At 37.8% G+C, this 22,153-nt stretch overlaps 1 protein-coding gene across 1 annotated transcript; it reads right to left on the reverse strand.

Moving 5' to 3' along the window:
* Nucleotides 1-4,983: 4,983 nt before the first annotated feature.
* Nucleotides 4,984-6,767, reverse strand: LOC129749079 (uncharacterized). Its single transcript, XM_055743927.1, has 4 exons — nucleotides 6,644-6,767; nucleotides 6,468-6,582; nucleotides 6,198-6,402; nucleotides 4,984-5,908 (listed from the first exon to the last, which is right to left on the reverse strand). Exons 1-4 carry the CDS (start codon nucleotides 6,662-6,664, stop codon nucleotides 5,098-5,100), a joined length of 1,152 nt encoding a protein of 383 aa, XP_055599902.1. The 5' UTR covers nucleotides 6,665-6,767; the 3' UTR covers nucleotides 4,984-5,097.
* Nucleotides 6,768-22,153: the final 15,386 nt, after the last annotated feature.

Here is a 22,153-nt window from a genome sequence, read left to right on the forward strand (position 1 = left end):
CACGGTGGAATGTGTCTTAGGTAGCTATGTAGAGTTTGATATAAATGAAGAAAATCATTTCTTTATCTTGCACACAAATTACTGAGTAAGGAAACAGATTAATAGCATTTAAAAATTTAAAAAAAAAAGATTATAACCAACGTAAAAACCATTCCAATTAAAACGCATGACATCCCAGCATATGCAACCGGCTGGGACCGACCACATGTGAAAAGCATTTATCAACATAATAAAATATAGTTAAATAATATCAAAATTTACCCTTTCAAATGAAAGCGACGGTTTGTAGCTTCTATCTTAACGGTTAAACTTTTTTATTTCTATTTAAAAAAGACATTTTAATGATTTTTTATGCATTTTGAAGAATTTTTTATTACAGCCGGCTCAGTTTTATTACAGCCAGCTCACAAATCTTTTTCAAATATTATCTCGACTCGCGTGATGTTTGAAATTCCCTGTGGGGAATTTCTGAAGTAGAAAACATGATCGTTGCACCAAAAAGTACACAGAAAGAAAAATGTAATCTTACATTGCACGTTTTCACTAGGCTTTAGACACATGCATCGTAAATGAATTGTTCTTTAATAATCATAACTGGACTTTTTAAACGATTTTTGTGTACGTTTAAAAATGCCCTTTAAAAAAAATCGCAAAACCCTTGGAAAAAAAACATTGGCATCTATTATTAAATTTTTCATTTAGTTAATATAAAAAGTAGGTTTTAATTCTGGATGTAAAGATTCATATTTTTTAGAAAACATGATCTTCGTAAATATTTCCAAATTTAGATATCCTACAATCGTACACAACATGCTCTGAAGAAGAGACCTTATGAGATTTGACGACTGTGATCATAATACAGTTCAACATATGTTACTCTTTTGTATTTCAACAGCCGAGAAAATACAAAAAAATATATTTAAAAAACCTGATTTGATTATAAGCACACAATTGTAATCAAACAAAACGAGTTTAGCTCCTTAAAACCTGAAGGTATGAGCCGTTTCAAATAAAGAATTTACATTAAAAAAACTGATTTGATCGTTACTTTTTGTTAAAATCTCAGCCTTTTAGAGTTAAATCAAACATCTTTTTTTTTCATTTAATGTATTCTATTTTTAGCTAACCAAGCATATTTTATTGATTTCAAATAGCCAGAATATCGATTTGAAATTTTGCTTTTAATCCCATATTATGTTTTTGCTTTTAATCTTTGAAAACCAACATAGCGCATACGGCTAAATATTATATTTTTTCCATTTAAGTTGTCTTGGCTATGAAATTATGTTATAAATTGTTTAGTAACAAAGCGCCGTATTTGTAAATAATTTAATAAATCTACTGTGTTGTTCACAAAATGTATAAAGTATTGTGAACACTTTTTTTAAACATAGGTCCCACGAGCCAGGCTTCATTTTGCTCATCTTGAACAAAAGGAGACAGTGAACTTTTTCGCTCCGAATAATTGTGAGCTTATTTTTAATGAGCATTTCATCCTCCGCTGCTGAGAGAGCAGGGAGAAATTTTTTCTCAAACGAATGATCACTCTTCTACTGACAGAGCATTGTTGGTGTGTGACTCTGAAAACAAAACAAAAAAATTACACATGAAATTTGGTCGTTTCACTAAATCACGTGGACAGCTTTAATGTGTGATTTGACCGTCCTCTTTCTACGTGGAATTATGGAATATTGGCCTCAGAATTTGTCAACCTGCTTTATTGTTGGGGACGTTTAATAATTCTGGCATGCTTTTATATCTGATTTTGTTAACAAAGAGGTAATTAAAGATTTACACATTTGTTTCACATTATTTTTAGCATTTTAGCATTTACAACTTTGCTCGGTCGTTTATTTCTCAGCCAGTTACTGAGAAGCTAACGAACATTTCTCCCTGCGAAAATGAGATTGGGTGACTGCGTGATTGAAATGATCTCCAACAAAATGTGGGTTGCTTGATCGTTTAAAGTGCGAGAAAGCATGTTTCTCCCAGGCGTTTGACAAGGAGATGAGAAAAAGTGAGCAAAAATCAAGAGAATCGCAGAAGCCTGCCACGAGCTCAAACACTTTCGTTATTAAAAAGTTTCCATAAACTCCAATCATTAAAGCGCTTTCGTTTTTTTTATATTTCATCACTTAGTTTATTTTATTTTTCAAAAATCACTAACTTCATTGAGGTACTTATATTTCTAATGTTAAACCGGGCGATTAATTCAAAAATTGAAATAGAAAACTATTAGTAGAATAGGGTTTCAGTAATGCTCAAAATATAGCATTTCGCTAAAATAAAAAAAAAACTCGTACATCAATCTGAATATTTTGGGCTACAAATCATCAATTTGAATTTTTTTTTCTTTCATATTAAATGTGGTCGAACATTAAATAAAATTGATCACATTTGCAGAAAATTGAGATGGATCCTTTTTTATATCTGCAACAACAAACGAAGCGCAGGCATTGCATCTGACCATCGCACACAGGAGTACGTAAAAGAAAAAGTTGGCCAAAAGTATTTTTTAGTTTTGAAATCAATAAAATAGTTTATTTTGACTTATCAAACGTTTTTCAGATCATTTAAAATATTTTTTTACCATTTTCGTAATTTTTCATAATTTTCTATTAGAAATATTCTTACATTTATATGACATGATAAATAATCCAGGTTAGAAAAGTTGTAAAATTCAAACAAAATCTAAATTTTTTTATTTGTTTTTGAAAGTTAAATAACATTCGAAAATATTCGAAAAGGAACATTAATTTTACTGAGCTTTAGTTTAAAATAAACGAAGCCCAAGGTGACTTTTTTGTGGAAAAAATCTATCAATATTTTTAAAGTTCAAAATTAAAAATATCAAAAATGCGCGAGTTTGCGCGACTTTTTTCTTTTGCACATGATTAATGAAGTTATCAATTTTCTAATGATATCAAACATTTTGCCGGGACTTGCTGGGAACATAAACAAAAACACTAATTTGTAAAAAAAATCAACGTTTAAAACAAAAAATAAATAGAAGAATTTTCAAAGCACTGCGTACTGTCTCTATAGTCATCGAATTTTGTCTATTATACTTAAAATTATTAAACACCCCTCCATTGAAGTTTTCATTTCAAATTTTCATTTTTAGTCACTAAAGATAGTTTTATTCATTAATATGTCGTTGTCGCGCTGATTCAACGATTTGTAGAAAAATTCTATCTCAGAAAAATACTAAAGTTTCGACAGCTGCAACAGCTTACAAACAAATCAGATGTCAAAAAACTGACCGGTAAATGGTGCTAAATTTATTCAAGAATCAAATAAACATAAAAGTAACCAATGAAATTTGAATTTTTGTTTTGGCCAGGTTTTTGGGTGAAATACTCCTGTGTGCATCGCCTCTTTCATGGCGAGAAACGAGTAAGAGTTGCACGTGTCCAAAGGCGCGATGCGAAAGTTGGATGTCGATACGGATTTTGGATAATCCAGAGATGAAAGGGCAAAATTAGAACAGCTTGAATCCCGAGCCCTGAACTGCTGACAGACGCCATATCTCCCTAGTTTTGTACGGATTGCGAAACTTGGTGCACATATACAGTGACGACGGGAAACCGGTAAGTGTTTGTGAATCGTCGCCTGCGGAATATCATCCACGCTTGTTGGCCTGGCAACTGGATCTCAATCGTGAAACTTAATTACCAGTTTCATCAAAAGGCGCTAGAAATCGAAATTTGAAAACGTAAGTGGAGACATGCTGCAACGAGATGAGAACGAGATTTGCAGAGAAGCCCTCGACTCGAATCCATATGGGCACAGAATCTCTTGGTGTTGTAGTCTTGTCGCTGAAATACGTAGGGGAGAGGCGGGCTATATGCGCATATTAAGGAAAGCACTCATTTTCTCCCATATTCCAGTAGATAGGAGTCTGAAAACTATATGTACATGAGCGGACATCTGTTTTACATACGTTAGAGCAATTTTTCTGTTAAAATCTCTTACAGTTTTTGTGAAAATAATTTTATATTAAAAGAAGTCAAAATAGCTGATTTCCGAAACTGGCGGGCTAAATGCGCATATTTGTTTTTTAAGCCAAATTTCATTTACACTTGCAATATTTTGATTTTATTTAATTGAAAATGTTAGAAACGGATGTTAAGCATACGTCAAGGCTAAAATTTTGGTGAAAATTTTTACATCACTAGTTCTTTTGCATGAAACATAGTTAAGTATGCCATATTTCATGGTAATATTTTGATCATATCGTATTTTTATCGGATCATTATGAAGTTCTTCTTTTTTCGCTGCAAGGTCGTGATTTGAGCGTAGATTTAATGTTTAAATGATAAAAAGTAAAAAATTTATAAGACTAATCTATTTTTCTTGATATAGGCATTTAACCTGCCTTGATATGGGCATTCAGAACCTGTCTCTTATTCCAATATCTTATCATTTACAACTTTGCCGAAAGCTTCAATTTGTTGAATTTCCGATTTCCAGATGAATGAGAAAGAAAAACCATTAAAATTTTTATTCACAGAATCAGTACGCACGATATTTAAAGTTCAATATATTATAACAAAACTGACAAAAATCTTGTTTGAATTTTTAAATTTTTTCGACTTTATATAACAATTTAATTTTTTCATGCCATGTGTTAAAAGCGTATTACCCTCAAACTGCACTGATTAGATATGATGAATCTCCAGCCATATCGTCAATCGGCTGTATGCGCATATTACCCAATATGCGCATTTAGGAACACTTCCCCCTACTGTTAAAGAGACCTTCGGCTGACAGCAAATGAAGACGCTGGCTCCAGATCGCCAGTATTGGAGATCTTTCAATACAGCTCTATGCGGCAATCGACGCAGGACCCTTAAATATGCTTCTGAGTTACAAGCGATCCTTAGTTTTTTTTTATAATGGAAGTTTACAAATGTGCCCTTTCAAAGTTTAAACATCAATGATTGCAATACTGTTTCAACCCTTTATTCATAATTTGTTACGGACATGCATTGGTCTCAACTTCAAGCACTAATAAGGAACGGTACAGCTGTTTTATCGCGTTTAGGTACTAGATAATAATATCACCGCAGAAATCAAACGTATTTATTTAAATACTTATTTACAATGCTTGCACAACGACTGATGGGTAAAACTAGCGGGATTAATCGAATGCACTGTATCCGCGCTAACGGAGATAGAATCCACACTACTAAATGGCAGTAAGATGGGAACGTAGATGAGCAACGGTGATGGCTGCTTCTGCCAACAGCTGGCAGCACAGTTCGCACTCGAACCACCATTCTTCTGAGAGTTGATGAAGGAAGTGATGGTCAGAACTTGACTGTTTAGCGCTTCCATTTGAGCGAGTAGGTCTTGAACGTTCTTCTGCGATGTTGCACAATCTCCTCCGTTGATCGGAAACACGTATCCGTTGAAGTTGCCCGGGTTAGGAACTTGTTCATCATTGTTAGAACTTGTTTGTGAAGCTGAGCTGCTTTCATCTCTGAAGACAAATTCAGGTGTGGTTGGTTGAGGTGGTTGGGGCGTAGTTGTTGTAGTAGTTCTGGTAGTGGTGGTCGTTGGCACTGTGGTCGATGGCACTGTGGTCGTCGCTCGAGAGGTAGTAGTAGTAATTTTTTGCACGATCGTTGTGGCTGCTTGCTGTTTACCGCTGCCATACGGGGTCCAATCTGATGAAACCGAAGCAGAACCGGTGGCAGAAGCAGACCCAGTAGGGTATTGGACACTGCTCGAGGCTCCGGCGTTAGACCCGATGGATCCAGTTTGAACGGTTGCAGAAACCGTAGAAGCTGCAGTGGGTAGGGTTAGCAAGTCGTTGAGCTTACGGCACGATTCGGGTAGATACAGATCAGTCCAAGCCACTTCCTTTGCTGATGACGAACCATCAGATGAGGAACCATCGTGGCTGTGAATAATATTTGAGTAAAAGAAAATTAATTCTCGTCTTCATTCGAATGATTCTGAAATCCTTATATATTACAAATATACGTTAATATGGCAAAAATTCAGAAATTCAAATTTTCTAATAATGATTAAAAACTGGTAACTTCATCTAATTTTTCCCCCTCATGTTTCATTCCTGAAGGAACTCCAATAATATATATGTAATACTAACAGATTCGAAAGGATAATTTAAAATTCAGAGCAAAAATTTTGTAAAATTCAAGTTAAATCCCAACATTTTCATATCTCACCTTGTTTCGAAAGTATAAATTTTGGCCTTTTGGTTTTGTGCCAGTATCCGATAGCCCAACCGATCAGCCACGTAAAACACCAAATGTTTGTTATTATTTGGATCGGCATATCCGTAACACCCGTACGTCACATCATCAGGACCTTTGGTTTTGAATTGGAACTGATCGTTCACCGTTTGCACCTGGTAACCATAATTGAATTCATCTACGAAATTTAGAATTTTTACACTTTAAGGTTTTTTTTTAATAATGAAAGATGAACACACTCACTTTTGGCTGCACTTTGCTCATGGAACACCACTGCGTTTTGTTGTTTAACACCAATATTAAAATCTCCGTTTTCAATGTTGGCCAAAGCCGAATAACTGTAGAAACACGTCAAAGCCTTGAAAACACGAAAAATTATTAGTTTTCCCAAACAAAACATGAATCTTTCTACAACTCACAACAAAACCTAAGAATTTCATCTTAAAATTTATTTGACTATGGTAGAATAAATAGACCTTTTTCTATATTCAAACTGCTTCACCCGCGACGCTCATTGAGCAAACTGATCAAGCATCCAAAACTAACGGACAATAAATATACAAACAGCCAGCCCGAGCATTACATGCCTCGACAAATTTTATCACAATCCCAAAATGTCACGATCGATCTGTGGCACGGTCGAAATTCACACATTTTCGGTAAAAACTGGCTCGAAGCGTGAGATCAAAATAGGAAAAAGATTTGCTTGAAAAACCTCAACTGAGTAAGCACCAGGATGCATATTTTGGTTTCGCGTCATTGTCTATTGGTTAGCGCCACTGGGAATCCCACGAGCCATCGCTTATTTTCCACTATGAATACTTTTTTTTTTTTTTTTTTTTTCTATTTAATAACTATTTATTTATACACATTTTCAATACATTCAAGGTAACAATATTTCTCAAATAACAATGTGTTCCATTTAAAAAAAAAAAATAATTAAAGTAATATTGAATTCTACATATTTAAATACTTCGGAATACCCGTGCGATGACGATTGACATTAATCATCCAGCCCAGAAGCTATGATTTCTTCCGCATAGCGATGAGAAGAGGGGAGAAAATTTTTATTATTTTGCTCTTTGAAGGTAACAACAAACTTTCTCTTATAAGGTATGCGGATGTGACGAAACATCGAAGCTAATACTGGACTGGAAGTCCACAGTTATTGCTCTTTTGGGATGCCCCGTAACGCATAGATACCATACACTGAACCCAAATTCACTCTTAAAATACACATGATTTTTCACTTAAAAACAAGGATCCAGTGATTTTCTTCTATTCAAGTGCGACATATACATTTCACTTGGCAGTCACTTAAATTTCAAGTGAATTCATCCACATTCACTTCAGTCGTCACTTGAATTTGAAGTGAGAAAAAATATTCACTTCCCCATCACTTGAATTTCAAGTGAATGTCAGGTTGTAATTGTGTTTATTTTCAGAGTTCAAAATGGCAAATTCTAAAGAGCAGCGTTTAAAGCTTATGCTGGATTTGGATTTTCCCAATTCTTTAATAGGCGATTTTGGCGGTAGTTTGTGTTAAACGAGATGTAAGAAAAAGTTATTTAAAAGTGTTATCATGTTTCAGCTTGTGGGTTGAACGGGACAGATTTTCTGGTTTGCAGCAGGGAAGATTTAGAAGTCGCACTATCCGCAGTAACCGATCTGCCTTGGGATTACGATAGAATTTTCCTTTCGCCATAAATTTATGGCGAAAGCGTAATGTAAGTATTTGAAATCGTAGTGCTGTTCTATAAATGTTCTTTTATTTAAAAACGCGAGAGATAATTAACTAGAAACTTTCTTAGAAACTCAGATAAATTTCACTCGAACGTCCTAGTGTAATTCACTTGACCGGTCACTTAAGTGAATTCACTGGACCCATCACTTAAAATTCAAATGAAATTACGTATGGCGAGAATTTACTACAGATGTCACTTATTTTTTAAGTGAAAATTATTTTGGGTGTAGAGTTCATAATGTTTATGTTCTTAATACTAGAAGGACCGGCAAATTGAATATATGTACACCCAAAATAATAAAGAAATTAATTTTACGGGATTTTTCACGTAAACTAAGTTTTGGATGCATCCCATCGATTCTACGTACGTCCTGTAGCAACCACATTACTTCCCCGTAACTAATACATATCAACCCTTAACTGATACATGAAATTCACGTAAATTCTAAGTGGGTGTCTTGAATTCCGTTTTGATCAACTTTTTCGTGCGTGTGATCATTTTTCTTATAAGAATAAAAGGCAGCCTTTCGAATCTGTTTACGTTTTAATTTTTTTGTAGCCTCAAAAAAATCTCGATAAGCGCCACAGCGAATCTTAAAATGCAACTATCGGTATGTCAAAATTACAGGAGAGGAAAAGTTATGTCAATCGAGGTTTTTTCTGCTTTTACAAAGACTGCAACAAACGTACCAAGTTCACTGTACTAACAACAGCAGCAGGAAAAACAACAGTTGTTTCCGGAAAAGCAACTTGGCAAATGCGCAACCTTCACCCCCGCTTGAACAAAGGTTCGAGCCAGAAATTGGTGGTGACGAATAAGGAGGAAATCCGGAACAACAAGGGCTTGGTGGCTAGGAGCAGGAGTTACTCAAACAGTAAGTTTTCATATTTTTAAGTAGATTGGATTCTAAAGCAGTGACTATTGTATGTTTAGTAGATTGTGTAATAAACAATGAAAAATAAATTTTGGAATGACTTCTTTATTATGGAAAAAAGGCCATACGATTAATAATTCAAATATCATAATAATTAAAAGGAACGATATAGCTGACTATAATGGAACCTCGATTGTATAAAAATTTCTCGTAACTTTCAGCGTCAAACCATGTTGCAAGCATTAAAAATTCACGTAAATTAGATGTGAGTACCAATTCCAATAGGGGCGCGTTTACTTAACTATTTCGTAGCATTTACGTGAAAATCAATTGGATAAAAATTATGTAGTTTTTCACGTAGCCACGACGTGCAGATTATTTTGGGTGTACCTATTTGGACCGTGACCAGTCAAAATAACTGGTGAAGGGGAAATTTTTTATTACTTATTATTTTATACTTTTTTCTTTTGATATTATTTTGTAACTTGTTCAATAATATTTTTGTTATAAAATAGAAATATTTTTTCACCATGGGTGCACGGAATCACCTCATTTTGACATAGTTGATCAATGCGTGTCTGTCATAAAATAAACATTTCAAATAATTATCAAAAATTTAAAACACATTATTAATATGATTAGAAAATCATGTTAAATGATTAAGGGTATAGACCATGGGTGCGCGGTTTCTCTTAAATTTTGTCGTAGTGGATATTTTCTAGCGCCCATCCCTCTGAAGTTTTTCAACATGTTGCTTATAATTTATACCTGATATTGTTCGTTTTAAAGCATAGTTTTTCTATAAGCAGAGCAATTCATCATGAGTGCAGTGCAATTCACCACCATCCATCAAAAATCAACTTTTTGCATGTAAAGAATAAAGGATTATTTATTTACATAGAATACCGTCTCACGACATAACTTGACGAACATAATTCCTAAAATTCACTCGGTCCATGGCAACCGTTCTCCAATTACTCGGGCACCCCAAGTTCGCCAGATCACGCTCCACTTGGTCTAACCACCTCGCTCGTTGCGCCGCTTTTCGTCTTGTTCCTACCGGATTCGTAGCGAACACCTGTTTTGCAGGACAGTCGTTCGGCATTCTCGCAACATGTCCCACCCAGCGTATCCGGCCAGCCTTCACCACCTTCTGGATACTGGGTTCGCCGTAGAGTCGCGCGAGCTCGTGGTTCATCCTTCGCCTCCACATTCCGTTCTCCTGTACGCCGCCAAAGATGGTTCTTAACACTCGTCGCTCGAATACTCCGAGTGTACGCAGGTCCTCCTCGAGCAATATCCATGTCTCGTGCCCGTAGAGAACAACCGGTGTAATGAGCGTCATATACAGGTTATACTTCGTGCGAGGGCTGAGTCTTCTCGACCGCAGTTGCTTGTGGAGTCCATAGTGGGCACGACTCCGCTGATAATTCGCCTCCGGATCTCATGGCTGGTGTCATTGTCTGCGGTCACCAGTGAGCCGAGATAGACAAAGTCTTCGACTATCTCCGGCTCGTCACCGTCGATCGTGACCTTGTTATTACTGGACAAGCGGGTTCGGTCGGTCTCGGATCCGCAGGCCAGCATGTACTTCGTCTTGGACGTATTAATCATCAACCTAATCCTTCCTGCTTCGCGTTTCAGTTGCGGTAGATCTCCTCCACCGCTAGTGATGATCTGCCGACTATATCAATGTCATCGGCAAAGCAGATAAGTTGACTGGATCTGTTGAAAATCGTGCCCCGCATTTCGCCCACTGCTCGTCGAATAACACCTTCTAGCGCCACGTTGAACATCATGCAGGATAGGCCATCACCTTGTCGAAGCCCCCTACGCGATTCGAATGAACTCGACAATTCACCCGAAATCCGCACACAGCACTGCGTTCCATCCATCGTCGCCTTGATCAGTCTGATCAGCTTCCTGGAGAAGCCGTTCTCGTCCATGATTTTCCATAGCTCGTTACGGTCGATCGTGTCGTATGCGGCTTTGAAGTCGATGAATAGATAGTGCGTAGGGACTTGGTGTTCCCAGCATTTTTGGAGGATTTGCCGTAATGTGTTCCCACGAATATGTTTGCTTGTGGCGTTAGGAGGCGGAGTAGGATTCGGGACAACACTTTGTAGGCGGCATTGAGGACAGTGATCGCTCGGTAGTTCTCACAGACCAATTTGTCGCTCTTCTTGTAGATGGGGCATATTACTCCCTTCTTCCACTCCTCCGGTAGCTGTTCTATGTCCCAGATCCGGACTATCAACCGGTGTAGGCGATCGGCCAACTTGTCTGGGCCCTTTTTGATGAGTTCAGCTGCGATGCTGAACTCATCATCCTTCCCAGCCGACTTGCTTCTATTTAGCAGGCGAATGGCTTCCTTAACTTCACTCATCGTTGGGAGTGGCTCTTCTACGTCGTTGGCTACGCCGGCGATGTACTCCACCGTCTTGATCTCCTGCATGTGCGCCGTTTGGGTGTTCATCGAAGTGCTGCTTCCACCTTTTGATCACCTCACGATTGTCCGTCAGAATGCTCCCGTCCTTATCCCGGCACATATCGGCTTGCGGCACGAAGCCTTTGCGGGATGCGTTGAGTTTCTGATAGTACTTTCGTGTTTCTTGGGAACGATGCAGCTGCTTCAGCTTTTCGAGCTCCTCCTCCTCCAGGCGGCGCTTTTTCTCCTTTAAAATTTGGACTTGCTGACTCTTCCGCTGTTGGTGATTTTCCACATTTCGACGGGTGCCTCTTTCCACTACTGCCGCCCGCGCGGCATTCTCTTCGTCGATCACCCTCCTACACTCCTACACTCCAGTCGTTCCGTTGAGTTCGCTCCACATAACCGATGACGTTGTCCGCAGCATTGTTGATCGCGGTCTTGATGGTATCCCAACAGTCCTCGAGAGGGGATTCGTCAAGCTCGCCCTCTGCCGGCAGCGCTGTTTCGACCGATTGCGCAAACTCTGCCGCGACCTCAGGTTGCTTCAGTCGTACGATATTTAACCGAGACGGGCGCCTGTTTCGTGTGTTGTTCACTACGGAGAGATTTGAGCGCATTTTCACCATCACCAGATAATGGTCTGACTCGATGTTGGCGCCTTGACAGGATCTGACGTCGACAATGTCCGAGAAGTGCCGGCTTTTAAATCAAAACGTGGTCGATCTGTGATTGCGTTTGGTACGGTGATCTCCAGGTGTACTTGTGTGGGAGGCGGTGCTGGAAAACGGTACTACGTACGGCCATTCATTTGGAGGCGGCGAAATCAATTAGTCTGAGGCCGTTTTCGTAGGTCAGCTGGTGCGCACTGAACCTTCCAATTGTCGGTTTGAATTCCTCCTCCTGGCCGACCTGAGCATTGAAATCCCCGATGACGATCTTGATATCATGTTTTGGGCAACGGTCGTATTCACGCTCCAGCTGCGCGTAGAATTCGTCTTTGTCGTCACCGGTACTTCCGAGGTGAGGGCTGTGCACGTTGATGATGCTGATGTTGAAGAACCGGCCCTTGATTCTCAACCGGCATATTCGTGAGTTGATCGGCCACCACCCGATCACGCAAGGACAAGGACAAGGATGTATCTTATCACCTCTACTTTTTCTCATCGTAATGGATGAGATTCTGACTGGATCGATCGACTGTGCACCGAACCGAGGATTGCCGTGGAATCCTTCAACAATGGAGCAACTGAACGACCTTGACCTGGCTGACGATATTGTTTTGCTCGCCCAAACACAACCAGATATGCAGAGCAAACTCGTCGACTTCACCGAAAGTTCCAAGGCAGCAGGTCTCAAAGTCAATGTCAGAAAGACCAAACCGATGGAGATCAACACAGAAAATCCCTCCAGTTTCATAAAAGCTAGGCAACAAGTTGAGAAAGTGGAGTGCTGCCAGTATCTTGGTAGCCAGATAACGTCTGATGGTGGTGCCAGGAAAGAAATCGAAACCAGAATCAGAAAGGCCCGATTTGCGTAAGCGAGCCTCCAGAACATGTGGCGGTCACGCCAGATCTCTCTACGAACAAAAATTCGAAACTCCAAATCAAACGTCAAATCCCTATTGATGTACGGATGCGAAACTTGGTGCACATATGCGATGACGACGCGAAAACTGCAAGTATTTGTAAACCGCTGCCTGCGGAATATCATCCGCGTTTGGTGGCCTGGCAACTGGATCTCGAATGAGGAACTAATTCGCTGGTGTCATCAAAGGGCGCTAGAAATCGAGTTTCGGGAACGTAAGTGTAGATGGATTGGGCACACGCTGCGAAAAGATGAGAACGAGATTTGCAGAGAGGCGCTAGAATGGAATCCAGAAGGATATCGAAGAAGAGGCTGACCCGACGCTGAAAGACGAACTGTCGACAAGAGTTTTGACTGAGACCAAATGAAGACGCTGGCTCCGGATCGTCAACAAAGGAGGTCTTTAACACGGCCCTATGCACCGGAGGATCGGCGCGGGAACATTAAGTAGTAAGTAAGGTAGTATAAATCATAACTCATTCGGAAAGGTTATAGACCACCAAAAACAGAAACATTTATCTTGAATACAAGCTTTCATGCAGTGTTTGGTCTTGCATTTAAGTAAAAACTTATGAAATGTTTCAAACTTGCGCAAACCTAGAAAAGCTTGGATAACACCAAGAGATTCGATCCTTCACCTCTCGGTGGATAGGTGCGCAAGCTACCACAGAACAACATCAAACCTGCATCGGAATGAGGGCTTATAAATTTCGATGAAAATTTTCTGAGTAGGAAAATCAAGGCAAAAACAAGAAGCTGGCGGATTAACACAAAAATTAGAAAATTTGATCAATTGTATGTACATATTGTTTTACACAGCATTGGAATGTTAGGAAATGTAGGACCAGTTTATTCATACGTATATTTTTATAATTTTAGTTCACTTATCTGATTTTGGACACAGAAGTTTACAGCAGATATCATTAACAGACATCATTCGTGAGTATTCTATCGTAAGCACATTTTCTCTCGAAATTTACACCCTGGATGTTGCTCCATTTGGCCAGCAGATTTTTCAGGGCGCATGGTTTCAACTTCTGGAAAGTCATTCGCGTAATCAGCCTAGCTCAGAACCTTAGTAAGGGGCTGCTGTAGTTTATAGCAGAAAACTGTCTAGCAAGAGGAAGTGCAGGAACGAGAAAGTTTTTTTTTCAGGATGTTCCATCCAGAAGAAGGAAAAAAAACTTTTCTCAACGATCCAGCGAAATTGAAAGGCTGACATCGGCAGCTTAGCAGCACAAAACTGACAGAGAAGGGCTGGCATGGAACAACGAGAGCTGGTCAATCTGACCAAAACTTCAAAAACACTCGCAGACGTCGTCGTCAGCGTCAAGACAGGTCGGCAATTTTATTTGAGAAAAGTTATTTCTAAATTGATATTTCTCTTTCCTAAAGCAATAATGGCAAATAGTTTGCACTTTGTTCAGCTTCTTTTTTTTCCTGCTTTCTTCACTCGCTTTGCAGTGTATACGCTTCCAGTTTCTCGGCCTCAGCAACAGCAGCAAAGAAATGGTTTCGTTTTTCAATTTAAATTTCGAATCGAAACTTTCCGTGCAGATCTATCGTAAATTGAATTCCTTCGGTTCATGTCCACATTCTAACGAGAGAGATCTTTTTTTTTTATTCGTATTTCATTTCATCTGCTGGCTTCGCGGTCTGTCAGATTTGGACTTTTTTTTTACCATGCTCCCTACTATTTTCTTCAAGATAAGGGGAAACACTTTTTCTAGTGGATCCCATTCGAATGCGATAGCATTTCATAAAGAAAGTAAATAAGCACGGAAAGCTCATTGCATTTAAAAATTCACAAGGAATGCAAACTAACAGCTGCCCGATTATGGATATATTTCAAGTTTATTTAAAAGTGCTGAAAATGATTGAAGAAAAATATTAAAATAAATTGCAATTGAATTTGAATACTTCAACTTAAAAAAAATTCTACTTTAACAAAACTGTCTAGAACTCATTAAACTTTTCTGCACAAATCCAGTTGAGCCAAATTTTTGGAATCCAAACGGTGCCGAGTTATTCTTTTGTAAACGATTGTTTCCTCATTATCACCCCGGTAGAGGTACATACCTAGCTATGTATATTATGTTGCGCTGCAATGAACACAAACCTAAACCTGAAAGAGCTCTAGCACTTCAAGCAGTTCTCATTCAGCAATTTTCTCACGATTTTTTATTGTCACCGCGACGCGCTATCGAAGAACGTGGCCCGCATTGCACTTTATTTGTCGTTCGTTCGTTCGTTTGTCTTCGTGAATACCAAATCCGCTTGTCGAATGACATTTTAATTTGAATGGAAATGCAAAATAAATGAAGCCGAAGGCGCTCGAATGCTGCTGAATCGCTGTTTTGGGAGTGGGACGTGCAAAATTCTTTCGACGACTATTTTAGAAAATAGTTGCCGCGCTGAATTAGAAGACTTTGAAATGTTGCTTAAACTTCAACTTTTAAATAAAAGATTGGCACCTAAATAATACCCTCAACAACGAATACTATTTTCAAGGGCTCTATATTGATAACCATCTCGTTGTTATTTAACAGTTTCTGGCTAAAAACGACAGTTTTAAAATTCGCATACAGAAAATGCAAAATCTCATAACCCATTCGAGGCGGCTTTTTTTTTTCGAATGCGTCCCCCAGGAACGAAAAATTTTTATTCTTCGTGTAATCGTCAATTCATAAAAAATTGTCCATTGCACACCGTGTGTGCAGTCCGCTCTTCGAAATAAAATTATTTCGAGGAACCGCATTGCACACACGCAACGGGTAGAAACGGGTAGAAAAATGAAAATACGCCTTTTCAAACACATTCATCATTTGTTTCAAATTTTGTTTGGTTATTGTTTAGAAAAGAATAAAATACAACAAACATTATGTTATATGGTTTCAACCAAAAATTAGCTTTTTTTATAAATTATTTTTTCCCATGAAAATGTATTTAGTTTTGTGATTTTTTACTTTGTCCGCTTCATCAAATTGTTTTCATCTGTGGTTTTTTTTTCTAGACGAGAACTATTTAAGTTGTCTTACTATTAAGTCCAGCTAACTTGTTCTTATAATAATTTGAATTATTTTTCATAAAAAATATACATTGAAAAATCTAGTGTATCACATAATCTTGCTTAACCCTCATCCACATTAGAGTGTCATTTTGACACTATAGCAAGTTTGAAGGCTTGTAACTTTTTCAAGAAGCTTCAAAATACAAAAATTTCTTCGGGGACCCTAAATGAATTCAAAAGTTCTTTAATATTGCATTTTTACTTTTTTTATGGACGAACCCTGGAAGCCTGGACAAAAAAACTCCCTTTTCCGACTTAGAGTGTCAATTTGACACTTCAAAAGCAAAACCTATCTAAGTCATTTGAATTATTTTGAATTTCATATAAAACTTATATCAATAGAAACCTTGTTATGTCAGTAAAATATGTTTAGAACATTATATACAGCTAAACCTTCTAGTTTTCTCGTTATTCAGCATGAAAGAAAAAATATCCGAAAAAACATGCCTCAGGAAAACTGCTGTAGTTCATATACTACACGTTCAAATATTTGTCTTATGCAGTTAAAAAAAGTGGTCTGAAAAACCTACTTTTCATTCGATTGCTTGTAAATACTGTTTGAGCGATGGTAGAGTTTTTGAAAAAATATGTCTACAAATTCTATTAAAATTCTAACATTTTGCTGTCTTAAGATTTTCCATGCAACAAAAATTGATTTTACTGGAATTTTTCAAAATTCACTACTTTGCGCGATTTTTTTTACAAATTGAAATTTCATTTGATTTTGTGGTCCAGTTTCATTGTTTCAGTGTTGTTTCAGTGCTTTTACTTTGTTTGGACCAATCAAAAGTATATTCATTGGAAAGATTATTTAATCTACATTCTAGTGAGGTGCAACAATTCACGCTGTGAGATTTCACAAAAATATGAAAACTATAATCATAATCATATTGTCAATTGCATGAATTTTTCGACTATTGAGAGAATCTGATTTGACAGATAACAATTCCGCACTCACTAACACCATCACATTCTTTATATAAACTATCATGTGCTAAAAGTTGAAAAGGGACTATATGAAAAAAGGACCAACATCAGAGTTCAGTTACTTCAAATTATTTCTACCAAAAAATTAACTTTCATACGCACCGTTGCCGTCTTTAACAAACTGCGCAGATTGCACCTATTTAGACTCCCGTGCAAATTATTTGCGCGCAGTAAAATCTGCTCCCAGACCTATACATAGACAATGACACATATCGATATTCTTTACATCTTTGGATAAAATTGAATTAAAAACAATGGCGACTGGTGTGTCAGTGAATCCATAATTTTTTGGCAAATTTTTCAGTAATTCGAAAAACGACCGTAATGCATGATTTATTTGTTCCACTTACATTCTTGTACCCGAATGTACAGAATGCAATCTGTTTTCTGTTCGTTCCTTTTCATTTGTTGATCGGCAAATTTTCATTATTAAACTCCTTGGTTCGCATTTTATAATAATTTTCGCCAAAAAAATAACGATTATGCCGTTTGGAAATGTGATTCGAAAATCAGAAGCGAGCAACGGCTGATTTGAAAAACTGACACAGGTTGTCTATGTGTGCGTCAGTGCGAAAATATTTCTGCGTGGAAATTATTTGCACAGGAGTCTAAATATGTGCAATTTCCGCAATAATCATTCCTGAATTTCTAGAACCACAAGCAGCGCGCCCAGCAAAACGTGTTTGTTTGCTCTCCGAGTAGGTACGGTGGGTGGTGATTTAGGAAGAGAGCCAAGCTGAGAGAAGAAATAATGAGGCGACACGCATCATCAGGGATGTCAACCTTTCAGATTTTGTCTGGATCTTCCAGACTTTTTGACCTCCGGCCAGACTTTTTTTTTGGTATCCAGACTTCCAGATTTTAAGTATTTCTTCCAGACAATTCCAGACATTTTTTGATTGACAAAGTTTTTTTAAAAAATTTAATCTATTTTGGCATTATTGACTACTCTAACTGACTGAGGTGGAGTAGAGTTGATCGGTACTGTACCGGTCAGGAAATACCATCCATACCCTTAGTTTTTAATATGTGTCTAATTTATGTTCACTTGACACTGTAATTAATTTGCTCGAAAACACCACTATTTGTATATGTACCCTAGGATAAGCATAACTCTCTCTTAACATAAAGGCTTTCTTCGAGAGAGTATGAAACCGCTCATAGAATAGAAAGTAAGCCATTTTTAGAATAGAATCTAGAGTTAAACGAACCGCACGGGTTTTACTTATTCTCCAATAAATTAGTTAAAGTCCAATCAAGCGACTTATCTATGTAATACATCCGAAATTCGCGGATAATCATTCGGTGCAACGAATGCAAGGCTTGTGCAGTGGTGAAATCATAATCAAGGTACACCAAAGTGAAACAAAATCACTCCCCCAGCGGGTGAACGAGCTGTTGTGCGAAATTGATTGGTGACTTACCTGAAGTTTCTGCTGCTGGTGGATGCCGTCGCCTTAGAGACGGGAAGAAAACCCTCGAATACCGAACCCCCCCATCGGCCGAGCCCGAACAAGAGTTGTTCGAGCTCACTTCGCTCTTATCAACAGCCCGGTGGGCTTTGTTCCCACCGAATGACTCTGACCAAGTTTGAATCATAATCGTCCGAATTCGGAAGAAAACTGTCTAGAATTTGACATTACTCGGTACGAACGTGCATACTGGGTGAATTTGGAATCATTTCGTCCCGAACTTATTTCATCACTGGGCTGTGTGAAAAGGCATATTTAAATACAACGCGACCAGCCGGCGGCCATGTGTCATTCTTTTCTTGGTGTTTCCGTGGCATGAAAACACGCGTTCTTGCGTCCCGTCCGCGGAAAGTGACTGGTTTTTCGGAAATTTTTGAGAAGTTTGAGACAGAGAAAGTGCGGTTTTGAAATGGTCAGGTTTGCTAGATTTTTTTTAATATGCCCGAGCTTATTTATTATTTCAATCTGAAACCTGAGACTGAAATGAAAAGACTGATATGATTTCTAAGTCAGAATCCGAAAAACTCAGAAAAAATTGTTTAATGGGCATATTCCCCAACTCGAATCAGTTACTAGAAACGAAAACTCTGTAATCAATTTACATTTGTTTCTAGTATAAACATCACAAGTAGTTATTAAAAATTCATAATAATGTGCCTACGTAACATTCCAAACTGGATCATCTACATACATCACAACTTATCAAATTTTACGCCAGACACAAACGCTTCAAACTTTCCAAATCAAATCAATACTATTTTTGTTAAAATTCAGCAGCTATGTTGTTAAACATATATTGTGAAATTGCAAAAGAAATTGAAAAACAGTTTTAGACGTTTCATAGCCATTGAAAAAGTAGACATCGACTAATTCAACGTCACAATCTAGGCTCTGCTAAACTTGGCTGAGATTTCTCAAAATGGTGTTAATTGTCTTTAACGAAAACTTTAATCTGAATGATTATCTAAAAGTGAAATCAGAATATTGATATTCTGAATACATAAACATTGAAACCTACGATGTCTTGTTTAAAATCGGATGTACTCAAGTTATGTTATTTAATGTTACAAAAATTATCTCGACAAGCCTCGTTGGACAAATGCTCGTCACGAAGATTTAAATAATTTGCTTTTTATATTTACAGTGTTTTTCGGTAATCTATAACTTCCGGTCAAAATGCCCTAGAATCCACTGCATGGTTCGCATTCAAGTTATTTTATACACAAATTAATTCACGCTGTGAAAATATACTTCAAAAGTCGTGCTTAAAATATCTTTTACTTTTACAATTTCTCCTCCAAGGAAAAATTCTAAATCCATTTTTTAACCTGAATTTTTTGCATTACTTGATAGAAAGGTTTTAACAATGAAAAAGGTTTTTCAATATTACCAATCTAGATACGACTGTATGCAATCAGAAAGGAACAAAATCTTTAACTTTATTTTTTCCAATTTGGATCCCGATAACTTTTAATTTATAATAACAATAATAACAATATATAACAATGAATCTGCGATTTGAAATAACAATTTCTAAATGAACCTGTATTCCGGAATATAAATAGCTAAACAGATGGTTTATATTCTGAACTTTTAATTTATGATATAACGTATTATTTTAAAATTTTAGTATTGAAATAAGCTTCTCAACACTTGGGTAGGGAGGATAGAAATTCGCTGCATCATTTTTCATAGCCAAACATTGAGATGGTGGTTGATGTGTTTCGATTTCAAGGATTTGTGATGTGCATTACCAACCAAATGCATTCTTATTTTTGAAAAATCATTTATTTTGGCAGAAATTAACCCAATAACTGGATAGAGCTGTTGAAACTCTGCATTTTGGAACCGACAAAAGCTCAACGTGATATCATTTTTCAAATTTTCTAAAAGGAATGATAAAGCTTAATACAATAACCCAAAGAAAATAAAAGAATCAATGTTTGCACTGGTCGGTGAAATGATCAGAAAAATTTGATGTTCGGGCGTTTTTTCGTTTTTCGATTCTATTCTCCCCGACTAGCTCAACACTACAATGTTCCAGACATTTATACCCATTTCCAGACATTTCGGCCCAATTGTTCCAGACATTTTTTGAAAATAGGTGGCAACCCTGCGCATCATTATTTCGTCTGTCGGCTTCGCTCTCTGGTCCTCTCCTCGGGTCTGGAGATAAAGTCTGTTTCACATAGAATCTGGTCGCATCTTTTCATTTACTGCAGCGCCCTAAGTTGTCACATCACGAATCTATTGACAGTGTTTTGATCCGGATGTTTCTTTACTTAGTGGTGAAAATTTCATCAAGATTGAAGCAGTCAGTCAAAAGTTATCGACGATGGAACCCGAAAATTTTGCACATTCACGTAGAGAAACCGACGTGGTCAAGGGTAAAGATCGCGAAATTCCTGAAATATCCAAAATCGACTGTAAATTTGGTGCTGCAACGTTACCGGGAGACCGTTACGGTGGACCGAGCAAAATAAACCAGGCGTAAAAGTGGAGCATATGACCGGAAGCTGCGAGCAAAGGTAATTCGATCAGTTCACAATAATCCTGGAATCTCCTTGCGTGATTTGGCGAAAAGGTTCGAGAAGAACCACAGTACAGCTCGACGAATTTGTTTGCGAGAAGGCTTGCGGTCGTATCATGCAAGCCAACTTCCCAACAGGACGCTGAAACAAAACCTGGTTGCCAAAACCAGGGCAAGGAAGTTGTACGAGAAAGTGTTGAGCAAGTACCACGGATGGAAGCATTTTGATGGACGACGAAATTTACGTCAAAATGGATTTTGGACAAATACCCGGTAACAAATTTTACCTTGCGAAGCGTAAAGGGAATGTTGCGGGTAGATTCAAGTTTGTTTTCGCAGACAAATTTGCTCGTGAGTTGATGATTTGGCAAGGGATCTGTAGTTGTGGGAAGAAGACTAAGATTTTCATCACTGGGGACACAATGAATGGAAATTTTTACAAAGAAGAATGTCTCCAGAAGAGGGTTTTGCCATTCATTCGGTCCCACAAAGGTCCGGTGAAGTTCTGGCCGGACCTGTCAAGCTGCCACTACAGCCGGGATGTCGTTAAGTGGTATAAGGAGAACAAGATCGGTTTTGCTTAGCTTAGCTTAGCTTAGCTTGATTGACTACTCACATCCACCTGAATCATTGAACCCGAAATGCTCTGTTATTTTTTTACAAAATGGAACTCATTGAAATGGTTTTTCCTGATTCTTATGGTTATTTGATGATATGAACTTTGTTAATTGTTTTTTTTTTAAATGCATTTCGAGCACCATGATCGCAGGCGTGGCTCAGTTGAAAGAATTCCACATCGCCAATGGTTGCTACTCCGTGATTGACCGAGGCTACCAATTTTGCGCAAAGGTCAAAAGAATGATGCTTGGGATTAGCGATTCACTCTCAATGCACAAAACTGATACTCTCTCTTTAACCATCAATAACGGCGCCGGCCACGTCCTAGTAGTTAATTGATAGGTAGAAAAAATATAGAAAGGGATGAAAGAATCATATTTGTGCTTTAGGACCGAGGTTACCTCTGCATCCTAGCAAAAAAAAATTTGTTTTGGGAGTGTGGGATGAAGGATATGATCAGGAAACACTTTTGACAAGTGCGATGTAGTATATTTATTACCTGCTAAAACTGAAAGCCTAATTTGTTGTCATTTTTTTTTTTAATTTTTTCATTTTCTAACACGGCTCTTTTTTAAAGTAAAATATCGAGAAAAAAATTTTGCTAAGATTTCCAAGAAC

The sequence above is a fragment of the Uranotaenia lowii genome, chromosome 2 (assembly GCF_029784155.1).
Source record: "Uranotaenia lowii strain MFRU-FL chromosome 2, ASM2978415v1, whole genome shotgun sequence".
Taxonomy (NCBI): Eukaryota; Metazoa; Arthropoda; class Insecta; order Diptera; family Culicidae; genus Uranotaenia; species Uranotaenia lowii.

Bases quoted from the DNA above. Each gene is read 5' to 3' on its own strand.
- LOC129749079 (XM_055743927.1), bottom strand. From the start codon at position 6,664: ATGAAATTCTTAGGTTTTGTT. The intron at 6,583-6,643 runs GTGAGTTGTAGA...CGTGTTTTCAAG, and splicing joins TGAAATTCTTAGGTTTTGTT to GCTTTGACGTGTTTCTACAG. The intron at 5,909-6,197 runs GTGAGATATGAA...TATTATTCACAG, and splicing joins ATTTATACTTTCGAAACAAG to CCACGATGGTTCCTCATCTG.